This window comes from Brachycentrus maculatus, unplaced genomic scaffold (genome assembly GCF_059751285.1).
Source record: "Brachycentrus maculatus isolate JH-2025_06_01 unplaced genomic scaffold, ASM5975128v1 h1tg000696l, whole genome shotgun sequence".
NCBI lineage: Eukaryota > Metazoa > Arthropoda > Insecta > Trichoptera > Brachycentridae > Brachycentrus > Brachycentrus maculatus.
Window position 1 is genome coordinate 337,279 of NW_028281428.1, and position 21,267 is coordinate 358,545.

The 21,267-nt window shown below is 28.9% G+C and overlaps 2 protein-coding genes across 3 annotated transcripts; one reads left to right on the top strand and one right to left on the bottom strand.

Moving 5' to 3' along the window:
• Positions 1-765: 765 nt before the first annotated feature.
• Positions 766-6,714, bottom strand: LOC148300530 (uncharacterized protein CG3556-like). 2 transcript variants are annotated; one of them, XR_015838934.1, is made up of 5 exons: positions 6,563-6,714; positions 5,808-5,916; positions 4,611-4,825; positions 1,822-3,051; positions 766-780 (listed from the first exon to the last, which is right to left on the bottom strand). XR_015838934.1 is itself a non-coding variant. In XM_088274644.1 (4 exons), exons 1-4 carry the CDS (start codon positions 6,612-6,614, stop codon positions 2,972-2,974), a joined length of 456 nt encoding a protein of 151 aa, XP_088130770.1. In that variant the 5' UTR covers positions 6,615-6,714; the 3' UTR covers positions 2,797-2,971. The 2 variants fall into 2 exon arrangements, 1 of the variants encoding a protein (XP_088130770.1); XM_088274644.1 differs by lacking the exon at positions 766-780 and having other exon boundaries at positions 2,797-3,051.
• A 3,912-nt stretch (positions 6,715-10,626) lies between these two features.
• Positions 10,627-19,826, top strand: LOC148300531 (uncharacterized protein CG3556-like). The gene is made up of 4 exons (XM_088274629.1): positions 10,627-10,692; positions 17,845-17,962; positions 18,960-19,171; positions 19,713-19,826. The coding sequence occupies exons 2-4, from the start codon at positions 17,889-17,891 to the stop codon at positions 19,808-19,810; spliced, it is 384 nt and encodes a 127-aa protein (XP_088130755.1). The 5' UTR covers positions 10,627-10,692; positions 17,845-17,888; the 3' UTR covers positions 19,811-19,826.
• The last annotated feature ends 1,441 nt before the right edge of the window (positions 19,827-21,267 follow it).

Genomic DNA, 21,267 nt, shown 5'->3' on the forward strand with positions numbered 1-21,267 from the left:
ATAATAAGTTTTTTTATTATATATATAGCTGTTGTTTTGTTATTATTACATACAACTATTTAAATAAATATATTAAATACATAAAAAATAATAAATAACATTTTCAAGGCCATTAATACTGAATTAGGTTATTTTTTATATTCATAGCATATATTCTGATCCATCATAGGTTTTATACCAGAAAAGATAATATTTTGATGGTTCAACGTTCAGGTCATCTACACCTGGAAAAATGTCAGATCAGATTATTTCAAAGTCCGTTTACAAAACTTGTATTAGGAAAAGATGTCATATTTATGATTATTTTTATTTGACTTTGAATTTAAAAAATTTTTGTATTTTGTCATGATATCTGAGATTCACCTCCCCTAATACCTATTTAGGAGTACACCTAAATATAATAGTTTTCAATGAAATATTCAGTTCACAAAATGACAATAATGTGTAATGAATATTTTTATTATTTTTATTTAATTATTATTTTTATTATCATTAATAAATAAATTAAGCTTATAGTGACTGATTTGACGATATGTGGACATGACATGTTTATCTCGATAAAACTTACCAAGATTTGAAATTTCGTGATCTGACGGAAATTCATTCGGATTCGGTGGATTATCCAAAACGTACAGTAGCCAGAATTTTTTACCCTTAATGTCTTCTTTTTTACCTCTGATACAAGTTATATAGTGCCCGAAAGGAAACACCTCATGCTCAAAAGAAAACTCTGGATCTCTATAGCTCGCCATTTTCATTATTTGGAAAAATGTTTTCGGCCTGCAGAGAGAAGAAAATCTTCTTTTAAATCAAAATATTTGTAATTTGAATACCATTGGCAATGTGTCATGATAACCATGACGTTACCATGGTAATACGTTCAAAATGTTCTCATTTTTAAATCCAAAAATTATAAATGAAAGCATTTTTTTGTGGTATTGTATAACATGATGATTTTAATATAAAATGAAAACATTCGTGTGCGACCACTTTAGGATTTATTAATATCAAAATGACAACTTTTGAGAACTGCAGTTGTATTATCTTATTAACAGATGAAGAATAAATTCAGTTTGCATTTTAAACAACAGTATTTTTACCCGTTGAGAAAATCTATAGATCTCGAAACTAGTCATGTTTACATTAATAAACTCAAAAAAAATATTAAAAATTATTTTTTACATTTACAGTAAATATAATTAGAATCGATAAATCCATTTTTAAGATGGAATAAATTTTGTACATAATCCGTGATAAATATAACAAAATTAAAAGACCCCTATTTTGCAATATTCTCTTACAAGATTTTCAAAGTGAACAATTAAAATACTATTTCCATATTTTCATAACATTTAGCGATATTTTTGTTCAATTTTTAAATCATATACGAGTATATTTATGTTAATCAAAAGATCATTTTTTGGGGAACATTTTTTCAAATAAATTTGTATACAATTCCCACAGTCCAAAAAAGTACACGTAGGTAACTTGGGAGATACTAAATATATATGTATGTACCAATGTTATCGTAAAAAAACCTATGCGTAAGGGTCACAGGGAATGAAAATAAGTGCTTGGATCGGCATAAGTACGAATGCAGAAAAATGCTATTCTAGCCTTGAAAACCGTATGTATGACATTGTAAATTGTCAAAACGAATAAGAAGTATAAAGCGTTATAGCTCAAATTAATCATATCGAGAAGTGTAATTATTTACTGCTCTCAATAAACTTCACTATAAAATATTATTTTAATAAAGTTTTCATTTAATTCTGAACCCAAGTTTAAACTAGACATCAACTTACTGAAAATTTTCCTTACCTTTCAACGGACAATTCAAGCGAATGAGTTGAAGGAGCATTGTCACCAATCCAAAGTACATAAGATACAGGGATTATATCTTTTCTTTTTAATCCAAATACCGTTTCTTCTGAAGGTTCTAAATAATAACGTGTTTGAGTTTAATAAATATTGACATTAATACCTAATATTACTTAGCACATGGTTCTCTGCACAACACCCAGGTGTTTGAGAATCCATATCTGAGCTTCGTATGTTCTAACAGACGTGTTCATGGGTATATGGCTTAATTTTCCAATCTTTGATGCTGCCCATCCTAATTTTTTTCTTCGTTTAATTTAGCTGGTTTCCAAGCTTCGGGAATTGTGAATATTCTACAATATTCAGGATACGTAATGAAAATCCGATGCCTTGTTGGACGTTGATGAATCTTTAAAACCATTTTCGTAAAACAAAATATGCGAAATAAGATATTGTTCACTGAATTGTGTTTTTACAATAATTAAAAAGGTGTGAATCAGAAACTCGTGAAAATGATATTATCACTTTATTCATAAATAAATATTTTTAAAGTTATGATAAAATACAGTCATATAAAAATAGCCATGAATCCAACAATGACGTTTTGTAGATCATAAGATATTGCACTGCGTAAAAATCTCTATAAAAGTCAAATTAACTGTTTTAGCGTAATAAAACAAATTATTACTTACCTAATAAACTAGCTGTGTAAAGAATGGTCAGATATGTGTTAAGGTATTTTCTCTGCATTGTTAATAACTTAGTTGCCCATTAAAGATGAAATGTACCCTTCCTTAGATAAGATTTCTGCAGAGACTTCAATCGATATGTACCTCTTATAAAACTGAACTACGTCCATTCATTAGGTGCTTGTTAAGACAAATTATTGTCACGGAATACAAAAAACATAATTTTATTGGTTTCGTGGAAATAAAGTCGTGATTATTTAAGTACCAAGCATTAAAAATATATGTGGAATGTTTTAATGTATTTTATTCATGATTTCAGATAACATTTACTCGTATAAAAATATTAACATATAATGTAATCGTTTCAACAATAAAGTTTTTATTTTAAATATATTAATGACTGAAAAATTAAATCCTGAAATAAATATTTACACAATATGTTGGTTTTCTAATTCAGCTCCTTAAGTGTGTTTATTAAAATCCACAGTCTTATACCAGAAAAGATAATATTTTCCACTCTCAACGATAATGCCGTCAACACCTGAAAGTTGAAATAAACAGTTTAAGAAACAGAACTCTAAAGCTTATCATTCCTTTTCAATCCGTAGTATGAAGAGTGTATACACAATATATGAGTCAAATACAGTATAAAAACAAAGTCAAAGAATTAATACGAAAATCCACGATACATCGCTGTTTTCATTCAATCATAAAATGAAGATCTCAATAGTGATATTAACTTACACAACGAACGAACTGCAAAATACTTCTACAATAATTTTCATTTTACTCACTTCTTTTGTAAAATTAGTTACACTAAGATATACCATATATTATCATAATGTTAATAAACGTCTAGTCATGGGGTCTGCTTAGTATGCGTTTATCAAAAGATAACCATAAAATATAAATATCAAAAAAGTATTAAATCAATCATTGATATAATTGGGTCAAATTTAATCAATTTTCATAAAACTACGTTTCCTCTTCCCTCAGTATTTTCCATGATATTCACTCGAAGGAGATGATAACCTTCATATCTAAGCATTTTCCAAAAGCTTCAGCATTTAGTTATTTTAAAGGTTCATGAAAATTCAAAGTTTTAAAGCTTCTACGCCTTTCCGAAACTCGTCGTATTTAGATTAATCTATTATCTTCAGTATAAACACTTCTCAAAGCACTCAAAACCCGTCTTCTGAAATCCTGTTAATATTTATCCTTGCGACGAAAAGCCTTTATAAAAAAGAATTTTTACCGATTTGCATCCCCCTGTACGAGTATCAAGTTCAAATTCTCATATACCTAGTAAAGTACGTTCCGCGTCGCATTTTTTTTAAATTTAACTCGGCCTTTATTCGTAACGTTTGACGAAATTCTCAGTAACGATAAGTAGAAATTTGTATCAACATTATATTTCACAATGCTTTTCTCATTTTTGAAGAAACGTGAGATTAACAATTGGTTTCGTTATTAGATCAAATAATTTATTTTTATTAAACTTATTCCGAGTCTTGACCAATACTAGATCAAACTATATCGTTTTACTGTCTTAAATTTATACGCACGCGATATTGTACTAAAATATTGAAATTTTACATGTTGAAGTTACGATGATAGATGAAGTTACAATGATAGAAGAAACAATGATTAAAGAAAACACTTCGTTTTTTACCACTTGAGTTTTATTATAGACAACATGTTTCAGAAGTTAAACTTCCATCATTCAGGTCTGTATAATTCCTGAATGATGGAAGTTTAACTTCTGAAACATGTGGTCTATAATAAAACTCAAGTGGTAAAAAACGAAGTGTTTTCTTTAATCATTGTAACATGTCTTACCACAAAGTTAATGCCGAAACAATAAATAAAGATATAAGAAACGACTGACGTTACAGGTTGCTTACTTTTACCGCTTTTGTTGCGTTAAAATAACAGTTTTTACAGAATAGAACTACAAGTCTACGTATTTCTTCCAGTTTTTATATCTAGTCAGAACTACCAACCATACGTTCTAATTCTGAATATAATATTCAATTGTTGGTTTTGCAAAGTACTCGTTTTAGATTAAATGACTTATTTTATAATATTGAAAACACTTACCAACTGGTGAAAGATTTGCATCTGTGGGAGGTTTGATTGGGCACGGTGGCGAATCTAAGATGTAAATCATCCAATATATATTATTGACCTTATCCTCGGTATGGTCACCGATGGAGTTGATGTAATGGCCGAGCCCTGCGAACTCTGTAGCAGTAAACACAAAATCTGAATCCTCGGTAGCTGCAGCCTGCATCACTTGGTAGAACGTTGAACCCCTGGACAAAAATAAACGTCATGAGAAGATTAATATATACCAAGTAACTTGATTGCAGTAATACTTAAATATTTCTTAATTCATTTTCTGTAATAATAGAAATAATTTTAATAAATACAAATGATGCCCTTTAAAACCAAATACACTTCAATTCTACTAAATCTTACTAGCTACAATAAAGGCCATACTTGCAATTACATACTCGTATCTAATTCAGCGTTTGGCACCGCTATATGACGCACGTCATATCTCGCCCGATTTTTTTAATTGTTTTTTTTTAAAGCATACATTAAAAAAATATTTTGAAATATTTTTTACAATCGTTACAACTTTCTTTTCTTTCTTTATTTTAAATACGAAAACGATATTTTAAGAAAAAAAATAACGTCAAACGTTACCTGGACTTAAAGAAGGTTAAGTTGCTTTTTATATCGTATGTAGGGCCTTAAAAACTGTAAAATAATAACAAACAAAAAAATCTTAAAAAATATTACTAACTTGATGCGCAAATAATTCTGAATTTCTTTAATTTCTTGTTTTCATTATATGTATTTGCTTCATATTCCCGGTAATATTCAAAAATAATGTTATTTGTGTGTATATGTATATATATATATATATATATATATATATATATATATATATATATATATATATATATATATATATATATATATATATATATATATATATATATATATATATATGTATATATATATTTACGAAATTTATAATCTTATCCTTACTTAGTAACTTTGAGATTGATGTTATGAATCTCGCTGATGTCATCTCCAATGAACAGAGTGTAAGGCACTTTAATTTTTATATATATATATATATATATATATATATATATATATATATATATATATATATATATATATATATATATATATATATATATATATATATATATATATATATATATATATATATATATATATGTATATATATATTTACGAAATTTATAATCTTATCCTTACTTAGTAACTTTGAGATTGATGTTATGAATCTCGCTGATGTCATCTCCAATGAACAGAGTGTAAGGCACTTTAATTTTGTCGTCCTTCTTCAAAGCAGCCGCACCGTCACCTGAATAAAAAATTATATTCTTCCATGAATGAACCCCTTGAATGAAACTGATTAAGATTGAAGGCATATTTTATTATCAGATGTTAATTTTCTTATTGAGTCTATTCTATAATTAACAATAATAGAGTAATTATTACTGATAATAAAGTTTTTAATAATAATAAAAAAGTTGATAATAATAATAATTAAGTTATTATTTATTCAGATACTATCTATCCATCCCTCAAGAAGACAAGGTAGATAGTTTTAGAAAGTTTAATAAAGTTTTTTTTTTAATTTTCCATCAGCGACTAAGTAATCTCGTTACCGACTTAGTCGACTCAGATCACCTTACTTATTAATTTCAATGAATAAAAACTGAGCGTTTTTTAAAAATATTTTATTGTAAAATTTAATCGTTACAATGATCCATTTAATAAACCTACTCATTATCATTATTATTGTATTTTTATTGTATTGTTAAAAGTTAATTATCCTTTTGTACATAATTAGCAAAGAAAAAAAAAGCCATTCGATAATAATAAAAGTAATTAAATAACAAATACAAAAAATTTTCCTTCTATTAAAAACTTTATAATTAATTAAAGATTTTTTATTGTTGCTTAATTATAATATGTAATTAAAAATTTTAACTAGTATTTCTTACCTAGTGTAACAAAAACCACAACCATTAATATCATTAATGTATTTTTAAACATCGTGAGATTAATTTATTTAATCCAAATTGAGGTGATTAAAATGTATGTATGTCCTCAGTCGACTTTCAAGCGATACTAATTATTGAAACAGGTTTATTCATTATCTTTATTACGCCAACAATAAAATACTTTCCAACGGAGAATAATAATAATTATAACGACAGTGTCATTAGGTTTACATGACAACTGGGTTTTATTTAAATGGCTACGAACATTATTTTAAATACGTTCAATTTATTTATTTTAATTAACATTGATTTTAACATAAAAATTATATCTTTTTCAAAGATAATTTACTTTGAAAGAAAATGTGATCCTCCATCTGAGCCTGCATTTCATTTCGTAGGTATTGAATATCTTTTTTTTTCTCATTTAGAGTCAGATCTAAAACGTAAAGTATGTGACTGTTTAAAAAAATATCTTTACTTTAAACTTTCAAGTAAATGCATTATATTAACTCAAATGAAAAATTTAATTAAAAACATAAATGATTTTAAGGAAAGACAGTGGACCAACAAGACAGTGGAACAAAAGTTTAAATAAAATGTACACACGTCCACACACTCATACTGCATGTGTGTGTATGAATGTTTTTCTTTTTTTTTCTATGATCACCCACTTTACACACAACATTTTAAATGTGTGTCCAAATACTTGTTCATAAATCTGGATCAAAGTATTTGGACACACTCAAAATGTTGTAAATAAATTAACTGGTCAAATTATAAGCTAACATAACAAAAATGAAAATGATATTTTCTGGCGTTTCTCATGTATGTGATTATGTATAATCCAGGATTCGGACTTCATATACTAATATAAGAGTTTCTGCTCAATAAAAGGCTTCTTTTCATCTCACCAATAGATGTTTCTAGTGAAGTTCTAGTGATTCAAGAACAAGGTTTCTAAACTGGTTCATATATTTAGAACTTCCAAGAATTTGAGTAGTGTGGTTGTCAATAATGGGTAGAATTGGTGAATGTTACACGTGTGTAAAGTGATCACTTAAACTATCCTATGACGGTCGTCAGCCCCGTAAATGCCCAGACTTCCATAGTCTTCTTCATTTTTGATGAGATGTCAAAAAATAATATGACCCACTTCATAGTTTAGATCTGATCTATGTGAGAAAACTGAAGGCTTAAAAGAATCACTTTTTCTTTGAATGTAAATTAACTTTCAAAGAGCTATAGATTTGACGTGAACATCATACGACTTGCTCAGTTCTTCAATTGCAGGGTCAATCGATACGTTTATTTGGTATTTACATTTTTTTCGACTTTAGGGTAAAATAGAACCGAATTACGTATGCATGTTTTTCATTTAAAGATTCAAACAATTTACCGATATTTCTAGGTGTAACTGGATAATATTAAAATAATAAAACTTTGAAGATTTATTTGCATACAGTGCAAAAAGTAGTAAATAAGTGGTAATTTTAAATCTTAAATATTATTAATATCAATATAATTCCGTGATTGACTACTATTTTATAGAAATATTGCATTATCAGTATTTAAATAATTTTACAGTGATATTCTTACAATAATTTTAAATTATATTAATACTTTATTTATTATCTATTTTGCAATAAAATGCTCTGATCTGATAAAAAAAAACTAATTTTTTCCGGGAATCTTTATCGGAAAATAACAACAAAAAACTGACTAATATTATTTTTCCGCGAATTCTGATTAAATAGTTATCATTATTTTTCACAATTGAAAAACAATTACACATAATTCTGTAAATGTATTTTTAGAAACCAGATGTTGGGTGAATTTATATTTTCTTAACCATCGTAAATTGTAATTATTACCGTTTTTCAAAATATTGAATTTAATATAAAATTAAAGAAAATAAATATTACATTTTTTAAAAATACAAACGTTGACATTCAGCATAAATTTTCTTACTCTCAACCAATATACGGATTTTTTTTAATAAAATGGCAAACCCAATTATTAGTAACTTTATAAAAAATACAAGAACATTGTTTTTAATTACTTATATTTTTTATCCTTTTCTCCAACCGTTTCCGACAAGAATCTTGTCGTCTTCAGGGATGGACATGGACAAGTAGGTACATGACCATCTCTGAAGATGATAAGGTTCTTTTCGTTAGAGAAAAGTCTTCTTCTTCTTAATCTTCTTGTTGTTGGCTTTGTGGCCAGTTTTTAAGAGGGATTAGCCTCCTGCGATGTCGATTCCCAGCTGTCAATCAATCTCTTTGGTAGTCTGCCCGGGAGTCGCCTATCTTGGAGTTGGCCGTGCAGTGCAATGTGGGGGAGTCTGGATGACTCAATTCTCCTCACAAGAGCCTACTATAGTCTAGTCTGGAGAAAAGTAACAAAAATAAAAGTGGTTAAAAACAATGTTCTAGTTTTATTATATAAAGTTTTATAAAATAAAACTAAAACATTGTTAATAAAATGTGCCACAAAGTATCTGCAAAAAAAAACCTGAAAGAAACCATTTATTAGTATTTATTGGTGCACTTTACAAAAAATACTAAAATTAATTACACAAATGGATCAAAGGCAAAATTCTCTCGGGGATCTCAAAAAATCGTCTGAAGATCGTAACTCTTAAAATAATGCAGTACGTCTCGATTCCGGGAACGTTTTGCGCTATTGGATTCGGCGCCAAATATTTTAGTATGAAGAAAAAAGCACTTAGGATTGCGACATACCGCTACATTATAGTTCTATGTTCTTTGAGTTATGGAAGGCAGGTTCGAGGGAGTTCTCCGTTATGAGGAACAAAGAACGATGTGTTTACAAATGTGGTGACAACTTGTGAACATGGAATGGGCTGTGAATTATACAGAAGATAATGGGAAACATTTCTTTATTTTTTGATTATTTAAAAAATGTATTTAGATTTCGAAGAAAACTGTTAATTTCAACTAAGCATTGCTTGTAAGGCAATTACAAAGCTAATAGTTCATCACGAAGGTTAACAAATGTTGAATGCGTTTAAATCTAATTAAACAAATAAGAAAAGAGCGAAAAATCTATTGAATTTTCATCAAAACTATAATATTTTTCATTGATTTATAGTATTCTTTCGTCCGTGACTGATATTTTTTTAAGGCTTTTTTCATATCGTTATTAATCAAATAGTAAAAAAAAATCGTTAAGATCATCCACCTTTGAAAAAATAAAAATGATAACCATTGTGAGTAATTTTCAACAGATAATCTATGTAGTATTTATTTTCTTTTAAAAATTTCCTGAAATATGATAATATCCAGATTACAGTTATATCTTTCAATAGAAAAAAAGTTACGAAACGATTTGTAACAAAACATCAACAAATATTTTCTTCGAGAAATTTTTAAGAAATAAAGTATTTTTAGGTTACATTTTTTTTAACGAAATGCTGAAAATAATCATTTGATTTTTTTCAGATCAACTTAAAACAGACTAGTGATACAGGTTAAAGTTTACATCTTATACAGCTGTTTGAAATTATTAGCTAGATAGTTATTGTTCATAATTATTGTCAACAACAAAAAACATGAATTGCAATTTGAATTATGAAAAAATTACAAAATTTTATGAATGGATGAAAACAAGTAATGCAAAAGGAATAGGAGTTTAGGTTAAAAATTAAGAGGGGGAGGTAAAAGAAACAAACAAATTCAAATATAAAAATTGGTTAACGCCAATTTTTTAAAAATGCATATTTTAAGATTAATTATTAAATATAATACACAATTAAATGCTCGTTTTATTAATTTAGATGTGATGTCCTGAAATATTTTAATGTATCCCATTATAAGTGACTGGTTTATTTCTTCAGCCGTGTGAACGTCGCCACATCATCGCGTTATACATCATTTACGAAATACAGTAAACACTGAAATTTGTTTATTTTACACGTAGTTACTAATTCAAAACATGTGTTTAATGCTTTTAGATTTCCTTAAAAAATATATTCAAAGTATTGCAGCTAAATAACACAAAATATTTTTAAAATCCGTCATAACGTCAAGTTAGTATTCTTGGCAGTTTTCTGCTAAGGTTGGATTAATGTTATTTAATTCATCAATTCATTAGGCTGCCATTTTGTGGTAATCTATACATATTTTTTTTTTTTAATTTTACTAGTTGTTAATTAATATTCACAAAATGTATTGCGACACGTGTTTCGATGCATTTAATATCATTATCAAGTGGCGTACTCGTTTTCATTAATTTATCCATATTCGGTCCTTTTTTCTTTCCTGTCACAATTAAAATTATTAAAATAAGATTCATTAATTGATTAATTGATTCATTGACGTAAAATGTATCCATTATTAATAATAGTCTACTTGGTAAATAAAACTAAATCTTAAAATCGATTGTGATACTTTTTCGATGCATTCAGCGTCATTTTCAAATACCGTATGTGTTTAAAAATGATGCGGAATGCATAGAAAGACGGAATGCATAGTGTCACAATAGATTTTAAGAAATTGTGGTATTTAAATTAAAATTTTAATTCAAAATTAATAGGAAAAAAAACAAAGATATTTTATTAACCACCCTAAATTTACATAATTTAAGAATATATATAATGTAGTATTTGCGTTTTATCACGTAATCACTTTTTTTTTACATAGTTTACACGGGGCACGGTACATCGGTAATTTTACGTGAAAACCTCTGAAATTCAGGCATTCGATATGATTCGTATATTGAATATTTAAGAGGGTGGCTGGTCGGTAGATCGGTAGGAAGGTTTGATAACTCCAAAACTGCGGTCAAACTTTTGTGTCTAATCAAGTAATTGATTTTAGCCGACTTTGCCAGTTTGCGGTTTCCCTCTTGGAAACTTTCACGCCCACAATTTAATTTACTTAATAACATTTCGATTCAATCAAATTATAATAATTACTTCCTCGGTATAAGTTGTGTTATCAAACAAACTTATAAGTGAAAATCCGCTCATCAGAACTAGCCAAACTTTATAAATTATTACTTTAATAGTCCTGTGGCAGCTCTGTAGGCATTGTGATCTGAAAAAATATCACAATCGAATTCGTTAATTCATCAGTTTTATTCATTATTTAAATCTAGATACTCTTACGGATGAATCAAGTGATGAATTTAATAATTTTATTTCAACCATTTTTTTTAGTTTTATAAAATATATCTTAATATATAAAAACGTTGGTGCATATGATCGATACCCCTAATTTAGAACTAATTGTGTATTTATGAACTAATTGCCCAATCAACTCCAGATTTTGGAAATATGTTTGTCCTGGCTAAGAGCGGGCTTCTGTAAACGTTCAGCTCTGAAGGTGGTTCTGTAGTTGAAATATGAAAAAAAAACGTTACTTTTCTGAAGTCATATGTTAAACTGGCCCTAATACAGGTTTTTACCAATTTTGGATCCCATAGGTTGCACTATTATTGTTTACAATACATGGATTTTCGGAGCATATATAGCGCGATCATAACAATAATAATCACAAAGTTAATCGTAAACAAAAAAATCGATGTTCACCGCGTTCAATTCTGATGTAGGTGAGTTAAATAAAAACGTTGGTACATATTTCGTTAACATACATAACATGCCCAATTGACTCCATATTTTAGATATATGTTTGTCTTAGCTGTAAGCGGGTTTTTGAAAATTTTGAACTCGGTAGGTGGCGTTTTAGTAGAATTTTGAAAAACTGCTATATCTCTGGAACATATGATTATGATCACCCCGCCTAGGCGGCGTACGTTGTCCCGCACAGGCGCGCCTGTGCGGGACAACGTACGCCGGGGCAGCTGGTATAATATAAATACTAAAGTGAAAAATCTCTTATTATTTATTTTAATCCCTACGGAATCCAACCCTTGACCATATGGCTAAACGTGCTTACCCCTACACTGTTAAGTCTACATAATACATTAAGTTTTTAAATAATTATTTTAACTTTTTAGGTCATTTTAACGTTTTTCAATGAAAGTTTTTTTTTAATTTTTTTTAGATGGAGCTGGTGCGAATTGAATAAAAACTAAGTAATCGCCATTCACTTCTAACCCTCACAATTCGAAATGTTTAATATTTCACACACGTTGGTGTTTGCTACAAATATAACACATACTTGTATTTAGACATATCGAACAATATATTAGGAAGTTTTATCATTCTGAAGATTTTGAAATATGATTTACTTTAGGCCCAGCTTAAAATCCCATTCGGTAAACAAGTGACCTGAATTCGTATCGTGTCAGCGACATCTTCGCAAAATCTGTTGTAAATTTCGTAGCCAACATCCCAATAGAGGCACATCGGCGGCTTGAGCCCCTAATAAGGCGACGGTAATGTGCCGTGTGACCAGAATATGCAAGTAGCCACCCTTAATATAGGAGTAGCCTCCCTGACAGGCCTCGCGCCCTTAAATCCAACCCTCAGAGAGATTCATTACGTGAACTTCGGAAAGGAGGGAAAAACTTAACATTTCATTACAAAGTTCCAACGCCATGCAAATCCTCTCATTTATCACTCTGGTCTATTTCCCAATGCAAGACTTTTCTGAGGAAATCCAATACGGAAATAAAAAAAAACAATTTCGTTCAAGAAATTCACGTCGCGACGAGACATATATCAATTTATATTCACGTTGCAAAAAACCATTTACGTTGCAGCTGATGTTTCATACGCATCTCTTATTAGATTGATTTAACTTCCACGAATTTGCTCGTATTACTTCAAATTGCTAAAAACGGCCTTGATCCATAACAATATTCTTATAGATATGAATATTTATCCATAACGTATGAAAAAATTGGAATCATAAAACTGTTGTTTCCTTGTATTACATGCAAATGATTTTTCATCAAAACTTAAACGTCGAGCGACAACAATATTTTGAGTGTTTGAATTCTGTCTTCATCCTTTTAGAAGCAATTTTATCAAAATGTTGTTCTTACATCTCAACATAGATGAAGATGGATCTAGAAGTCTGACCATTTACAGGGCTTACATTATTATATTTTTGCTTTAAGGCAACATTGATTACTTAAACCAACCTATGATAGGCCGCCTTAAACCCTGTAAATTTCCAGATTTCCACAATCTTTTGATGAGTTTTTCGTGACGAAAAACCTTTAAAAATATCAACCTTAAGACTCGATAATGACCCTTGCAATGGAAGTTCTAGCCAAAACAACCAATAATGTATGGCACCGCAAAATTATGCGTAATGGCGCAATGCAAAAAGTAATGACTTTATCTTGTATGAATCCGTTTTCTGCTTATAATATTTTATGAAGGTACTTCAAATATGTATGTTTACCATACACAAACATTTATCCAGTAAAAATAATGGAAAAAACTTGTAAGTCCAAAGACTCGTAAGAATATGCGTATTTTAAAACGTTAAATACTGGATTCGGTAGTTAGTAGATAAAGCTAATATTACAACATATTTATGTAAAGTCCTAAAGTAGAGAAAGAGTCGCGGTACTAAGTATTACTAAAATTATTCGTCAGGTAATTTTAGAATAAAACGTAATTGTCATTACCTAGAGCCATTACTGTTCAACGTGCCGTAACATATTCTGCATGAAATCACAATTACCAGATTCGCAGCACTTAAAGATTTGAAGAGATATTTAAGTAATGCTATTCGCATTCATCCCGAGTCATTTTGTTTGCGGGAAGTTTTCTATACAAACGCTCCTCCGTGACAGCCAAATGGCAGTTGAAGTTTTAATCCCCGGAAGACTGTCACTAAGTAATGGGTCGGTAAGGGTCGCTTTACAAGAGGGTAGAATCGCGGAAACCAAAAGCACCATCGCTCGGCGTTAGGAAAATTGACAGATCACATCTCTTGTGATATAAAATAAACAAGATACAGGACACAAAGGTTTTTTAAACACACAATGATACCCGTATGTTTTTTTTACTATACACGTATTTCAGACATTTATACTGACATTTTTAATTTCCTTTTTACTCGGTAAATACCACTTTTCCTTAAAATCTATGGTGACACTACTTTCGATACATTCAGCATTGTTATCAAATACCGTATAATATCATCATAGATTTAAAGAAATACTGCCCTTTTATAAGTTAAATATACATAAAAATGTATAGATTTTGATACAAAATGACTGGCGAATGAATTAATCAAATCATTAATAATTAATAATTACGGCAACCATTTTAATAGAACAATTACAAAGCGGGCCAAGGTAATAAAAAAAATTAAAAAAGAGATCGAAATATATGTATACTTAGTCATATTTATTCAATGTTACCCTGGACTGGTACCTGAGGTGGAGGGCTGATCACCTTTCCTTCATGTGTTAACGATCAAAATAACACTGCGTTTATGTGATGCAGTGCCCTATGCACCATTGGGGTGCGAATAAGGGTTGGAAGAAGACATAGCAAACATAGCATAAAGATAGACAAACCAATTTTTTTATACCAAAGTAATATGAAATTTCGGACATTCACAGAACTTCTGGCATAAAGCAATGACCGTTATTGAATATAAAAATTGAATCAAATTCAAAAGTTCTACGTTACATTGAGATGTAACGAGCGCATTCGTATCTTAGTTGAAACTGCCATCTACTGAATATTTTGTGAAGTAAATGTGTTTTAAAAAGACTGCCTTGATATTTTTACTTAATTAAAAGATTATTTTTCTTTGGTGAAACACCTAATATTTAGCCTGATATATTTATAATACCACTTTTAAGGTGGTACAAGTGTTTTAATTACATTGTAATAACAAAGGAACATCGTTACTTTTAGATATATTTATTTCAATTTCAATTTTCAATTTATTCAAAAATTAATATATAAACTTACATTTAAGTGATTTAAGGCATATATGTACATTAAAAACACAATTTAAAAAGAAAGCGAGAAGACTCTTGTTAAATATGCCTTCAAACATATGGAACATAGCGGTAGCTCTTCCTACAGGCGTAACCATCGGCAGGTTGGTCCTGTATACAGGAATGTGAAACAATCTATGCCGAAGCTGTCTTAGGTAACTATCGGGAACATACAGGCTAATGCTCCGAATTATTTCAGGATTATCGATGGTAGCGCGCAACACTCGATAAAAATGCGTAATCATATACACATTCACATATAATAAGGTTATTCGTCATTATTTCAATTCTGATAATATATTTTATTTTACATAGTTTTAATACGATCACGATTAAAACATTATAAATTTATATTCATGAAAAAATTGCGTTTTATACAACACGATAATATTGTAATTTTATGTAGTTTATCCATTTGTATGAAAGGAGAACTAGTATTAGATCATCAAAATTAAGTGATGCGTTTCAAATTGTGCTTTTGGGTCCAGTTGTTCACAATTCTAAGTAAGTTTGAGTGCAGTGCTTCTGGAAAAAGCATATCAAAGTCATTTCAAATGTGTTAAATGGTTTACGTTGTAGTGATTTATTAATGACAGATTAATAACCGCAGGGGTAGGTAGAGAGAAAAGAACGCCACACCATATGTCTTGCAAATAATCTTCGCCTCTTCCATATTAATGCATTTTGTCATACAAACCCGCCGATTATTCTGATCTGACCACTTTCAAGTATTTGAAATACTCGATCATGTCAATTTTTCCTCGGTTTTCTCTGCTTCTTTTACCAACCACATTTGCCTTATACATTTGTTTTACTGTTATTTTTTCACTTATTTGATTCACATGCTCAATCCATCTCGACACGGCTTTCTTAAATTTATCAATAATGCTTATCATAGCCTTGCATTTTTCTTAATCCACCATTCAACATTTATCACACATCGTTTTGCCACACATTCATCTGAGAGACCGCCTTTCGCCTGCATTCAATATGCTTCTTTTGCTCTACTCCATGTTTCACTTCCATAAGTCAGTGTTAGAACCAGGACTCAATTGTGCACTGCCAGTGTAGCTTTCGCTGAAAAGTTTTAATTTTTATAACTGATTTCAGTCCACCATTCACTCTGTTTCCAGCGTTCGCTCTCCTTTCTACATATATCGTTATCAATCTTTCCATCCCTAGAAAATACACTTTCCAAATATACGAAATCATCTGTTTTCTTCATTTACTACTATTTTACAATATCTGTTAAAAAATTTCCCCAAGATATTAATATTATAAGATTTATTAATATTTTTCTTACAGAGATTTCATTTTAGATATACGAGTAGGTACATATATTTTTATTATATCTCAGAGATTTTTGTCTACCAATTTCGAGACGTACCCGTTTCATCAAGACAATCATTACACCAGCATGCAAACAATACTACTCGTTACTACCACAGCACTATTTACACAGTACAGCTGAAAAAAATATTGATCACATGCGTTTTTTTCCAACATTTTCACCAAAAATGTCGAAATATGTTATTTGGTGTTATTTTGTTTGTATTTTAGCATGTTTGAAACCATATTATTTTTTGACATCTCATCAAAGATGAAGAAGAATATGTAAGTCTAGGCATTTACGGAGCTGACGACCGTCATAGGCTGGTTTAAGTGATCACTTTACACACTGTAACATTTACCAATTTTACCCATTATTGACAACCACACTATTCAAATTCTTGATTCTATATATATGAACCAATTATCAAAAAAGTTCTATATATATGAACCAATTTAGAAACCTTGTTCTTGAATCACTAGAACTTCACTAGAGACATCTATTGGTGAGGTGTAAATATATAGAACTTCCAAGAATTTAAATAGTTTGGTTTTCAATAATGGGTAGAATTGGTAAATGTTACACTTGTGTAAAGTGATCACTTAAACCAGCCTATGACGGTCGTCAGCCCCGTAAATGCTCAGACTTCCATATTCTTCTTCATCTTTAATGAAATGTCAAAAAATTAAATGAATATAACTCCACTTATGGATTAATTTTAAATCAAACACAGATTTTTTGAGTCTACTAAGTGGTATTTTATTAACAAAAACGCATAAAAAAATATCAAACGAATGATAATGCCCTAACAAGGCGAAACAATTGTCACAATATATTTTTTTTGGGTTTTTGTTACTAAAATACAACTTAGTAGACTCAAAAAATCTGTGGTTGATTTAAAATTAATGCATAAATTAAAATGTAGTTCTACAAATTAAACGCCAAATCAATAAATAAATGAAAATAACTCCTGTAATTGGAGATAATCCAGATTTTGTGAACAAGTACTTGGACACACTCAAAATGTTGTAAATATTTTAAACCTTTTAAGATGGAGTTTCCAGTAACTACAGACCAGTTCCAATCGTCATAACAATGCCTTTGACATACACACTTTGGATTGGAAATAGTATATCAGACATCTACAGTTTGGAAATGGTAGTACAAAGGTAAAACGTATCCATATTTTACAATATAGGAATCAAGCCTTAAAAAATTAACACCAAAAAATACTTCTCCTTTTTGAAATGTCATTTATGGTAAAAATTATTAAAGAAAACATTTTTTTTTACCACTTGAGTTTGTTTAAGACAACTAGTTTTGGAAGCTATGCTTCCATCTTCAGGTCTAAATGTAAACATTTGAAAAAGTTTATAATAGACCTGAAGATGGAAGCTTAAAAATAAAAATAAAAACAAGTGTTTTCTTTAATTTATTCTAACATATCTCACCACAAAGTAAATGCCGAAACAATAAATTCAAAATAAAAATGGTATTGTAATACAATTTATTTTCTCTCTTTTTAATCCTTATCCGCACCCAATAGTGCAAAGGGCGGCTGTACATCGTGTCGATGCAGTATTGTCTTGACCTTAAATTATGTGAAGGCGAGGTGATAAATCTTGTCCAGAGTGATATCAAATAAATATTTAAGTGAAAAATCTTTTTTATTACACCGTTCCCTGGGAATCGAATATTGGATCTCCTGCATGGTAGCCACACACGCTCAATACTATACTATGGAGGCGGACAATGTGTTTTAGCGAAATATATTAGTTTGGTATTAAATAAATAATAATTATACATATAATATCTTATTTATATTGAAAAAACGCGGTTACCTTTATGAATAATAACATACATTTTGCAAGGTTTAGCAAATGATAATTTTTACGTTAAATATTTTACCAAATGAATTAGTTTGTAACATTTCTGACCTGTCAATAATAATATCAGCAAATATGAAAATCAGATATCGTTACTTGAGAAAATAGTGTTTAGTCTTGAGAAGAAATTGTTCGCTTCAACACAGAAGTCATGTATGATAATCTTATTAAAACAAAATTGGAAAATATAACATGGAAAATCACACAGATTAATAATAGCCTCTTTTTTTCATACCCCGTATACTTGATACATGTTTTTTTTTATCATTTTTTTTTCTAGACGTACATCTTTCTATATTGTGATGATGTTGGCTTCTCTGGCGGATCCAAATTTCAAGTTTACCAGCAATTCCTATCCGTTTGGTCATTTAATAACGAACATAGCTGGTCATCAAATTGATCCGGACAATAATATTCTGTGGTCACTCTATGTTCTGGACGAAAAGCCCGATCCTAGCCGACCCCCGTCAGATGAATACATATGGACCCACGGTAAATATACACAAGGACTCTTCATTGACAAATATAATTAAATCATATACAAATATAATTAAATTGGTGTATAAAAATGGTCAAGTTTATTAATATTAATGCCTTTGAAAACTTGTGAAAAGTGTGAAGCATCAGAAAAGGGAAGATTTCTATAATATATAAATATTATATATATATATATATATATATATATATATATATATATATATATATATATATATATATATATATATATATATATATATATATATATATATATATATATATATATATATATATATATATATATATATATATATTATTATATATATGTATATATATATATATATATATATATATATATATATATATATATATATATATATATATAAACAATATATATATATATATATATACATATATAAATGTATAATATATATGTATACCTCTGTAAACGCGCAGACTTTTATGTACTTCCTCAGTTTTATTGAAATATCAATAAAAATCGTGATAAATTACTTTAAAATTGCATTAAACAAACAATATTTGTATCTATTTGTAGCTGTTGATGATTTGCTAATTGTCGAAGATCAACACTATCTACTCTGGTACAAGGTCCATGATGATATTGATAAAGAAACTTCACAATTCAATCAGTGAATTCACCATATATTATATCAGGAGTATTTTATCTCAAATAAACCAATTTAAATATTCTTTTCGTGTGATTTTGTTTGAAATTTCCCATGCCAACTTCCCCTCAGCTTCCCCTATTTTCTTCCCCAAACCGGAATTGAGGAAATTGGTAATCGAAGCCCCCTTCTTTAGTTCAAAGGAAAGTCCTTTTTTAAAAAAAAGTAAGTACGCACATATAAACCAAGACTGAAATAATTCTTTAAATTATTTCAACACTAGCTGTACCCGGCCACGCCTTGCTGTAGTCTGATAAAATAGATAAGTAATAGAATAGAAAGCACACATTGTCAATATAAAAATATTAAAAACAATATTGCAATAAAAAACGATAAAAATACGTGGATAATACATGGGTAAATCACGATGGCTTTGCGTTTGTTTGACATTTAAATGTGTGTGTATATATATATATATATATATATATATATATATATATATATATATATATATATATATGTATGCAGTATATATACATATAGATAAATTTATAAATATAAATATAAATATATATATATATATATATATATATATATATATATATATATATATATATATATATATATATATATATAAATATATATATATAAATATATATATATATATATATATATATATATATATATATATATATATATATATATATATATATATATATATATATATATATATATATATATATATATATATATAAACTTTATTCTGTATCTGATACAGTACTGTAACAATACATGAAATTAATTACACATTAAATAAAGTTAGCATTGAATCGTATATTATGAATAAATTGCAAGATATATGTGTGAATATCTAGGGGAGTAATGTATGGATATTACCAAGTCCCGATCTGATATTCCCAAAGTTACACCGACAAACACATTACGTGTTCAACCACCCTATTTCCTTATCACACTCGAGGAATATTCCTTAACTGCTTCTGTCTTCGGATTCAAATACTTATAGGCATCATAAATAATCCTTAACTTTTACTTAATTCATTATGATCTTGCAACGGAAGCAATAAAACTCAAAGATATATTTATATATATATATACATTTTCATATTATTTTTTGACATCTCATCAAAGATGAAGAAGAATATGGAAGTCTGGGCATTTACGGGGCTTACGACCGTCATAGGCTGGTTTAAGTGATCACTTTACACACGTGTAACATTCACCAATTCTACCCATTATTGACAACCACACTACTCAAATTCTTGGAAGTTCTATATATATGAACCAATTTAGAAACCTTGTTCATGAATCACTAGAACCTCACTAGAGACATCTATTGGTGAGATGTAAAGAAGCTTTTTACTAAGCAGAAACTCTTATATTAGTATGCGAGATCCGAATCCTGGATTATAATCACACACATGAGAAACGCCAGAAAATACCATTTTCATTTTTATTATTAAGCTT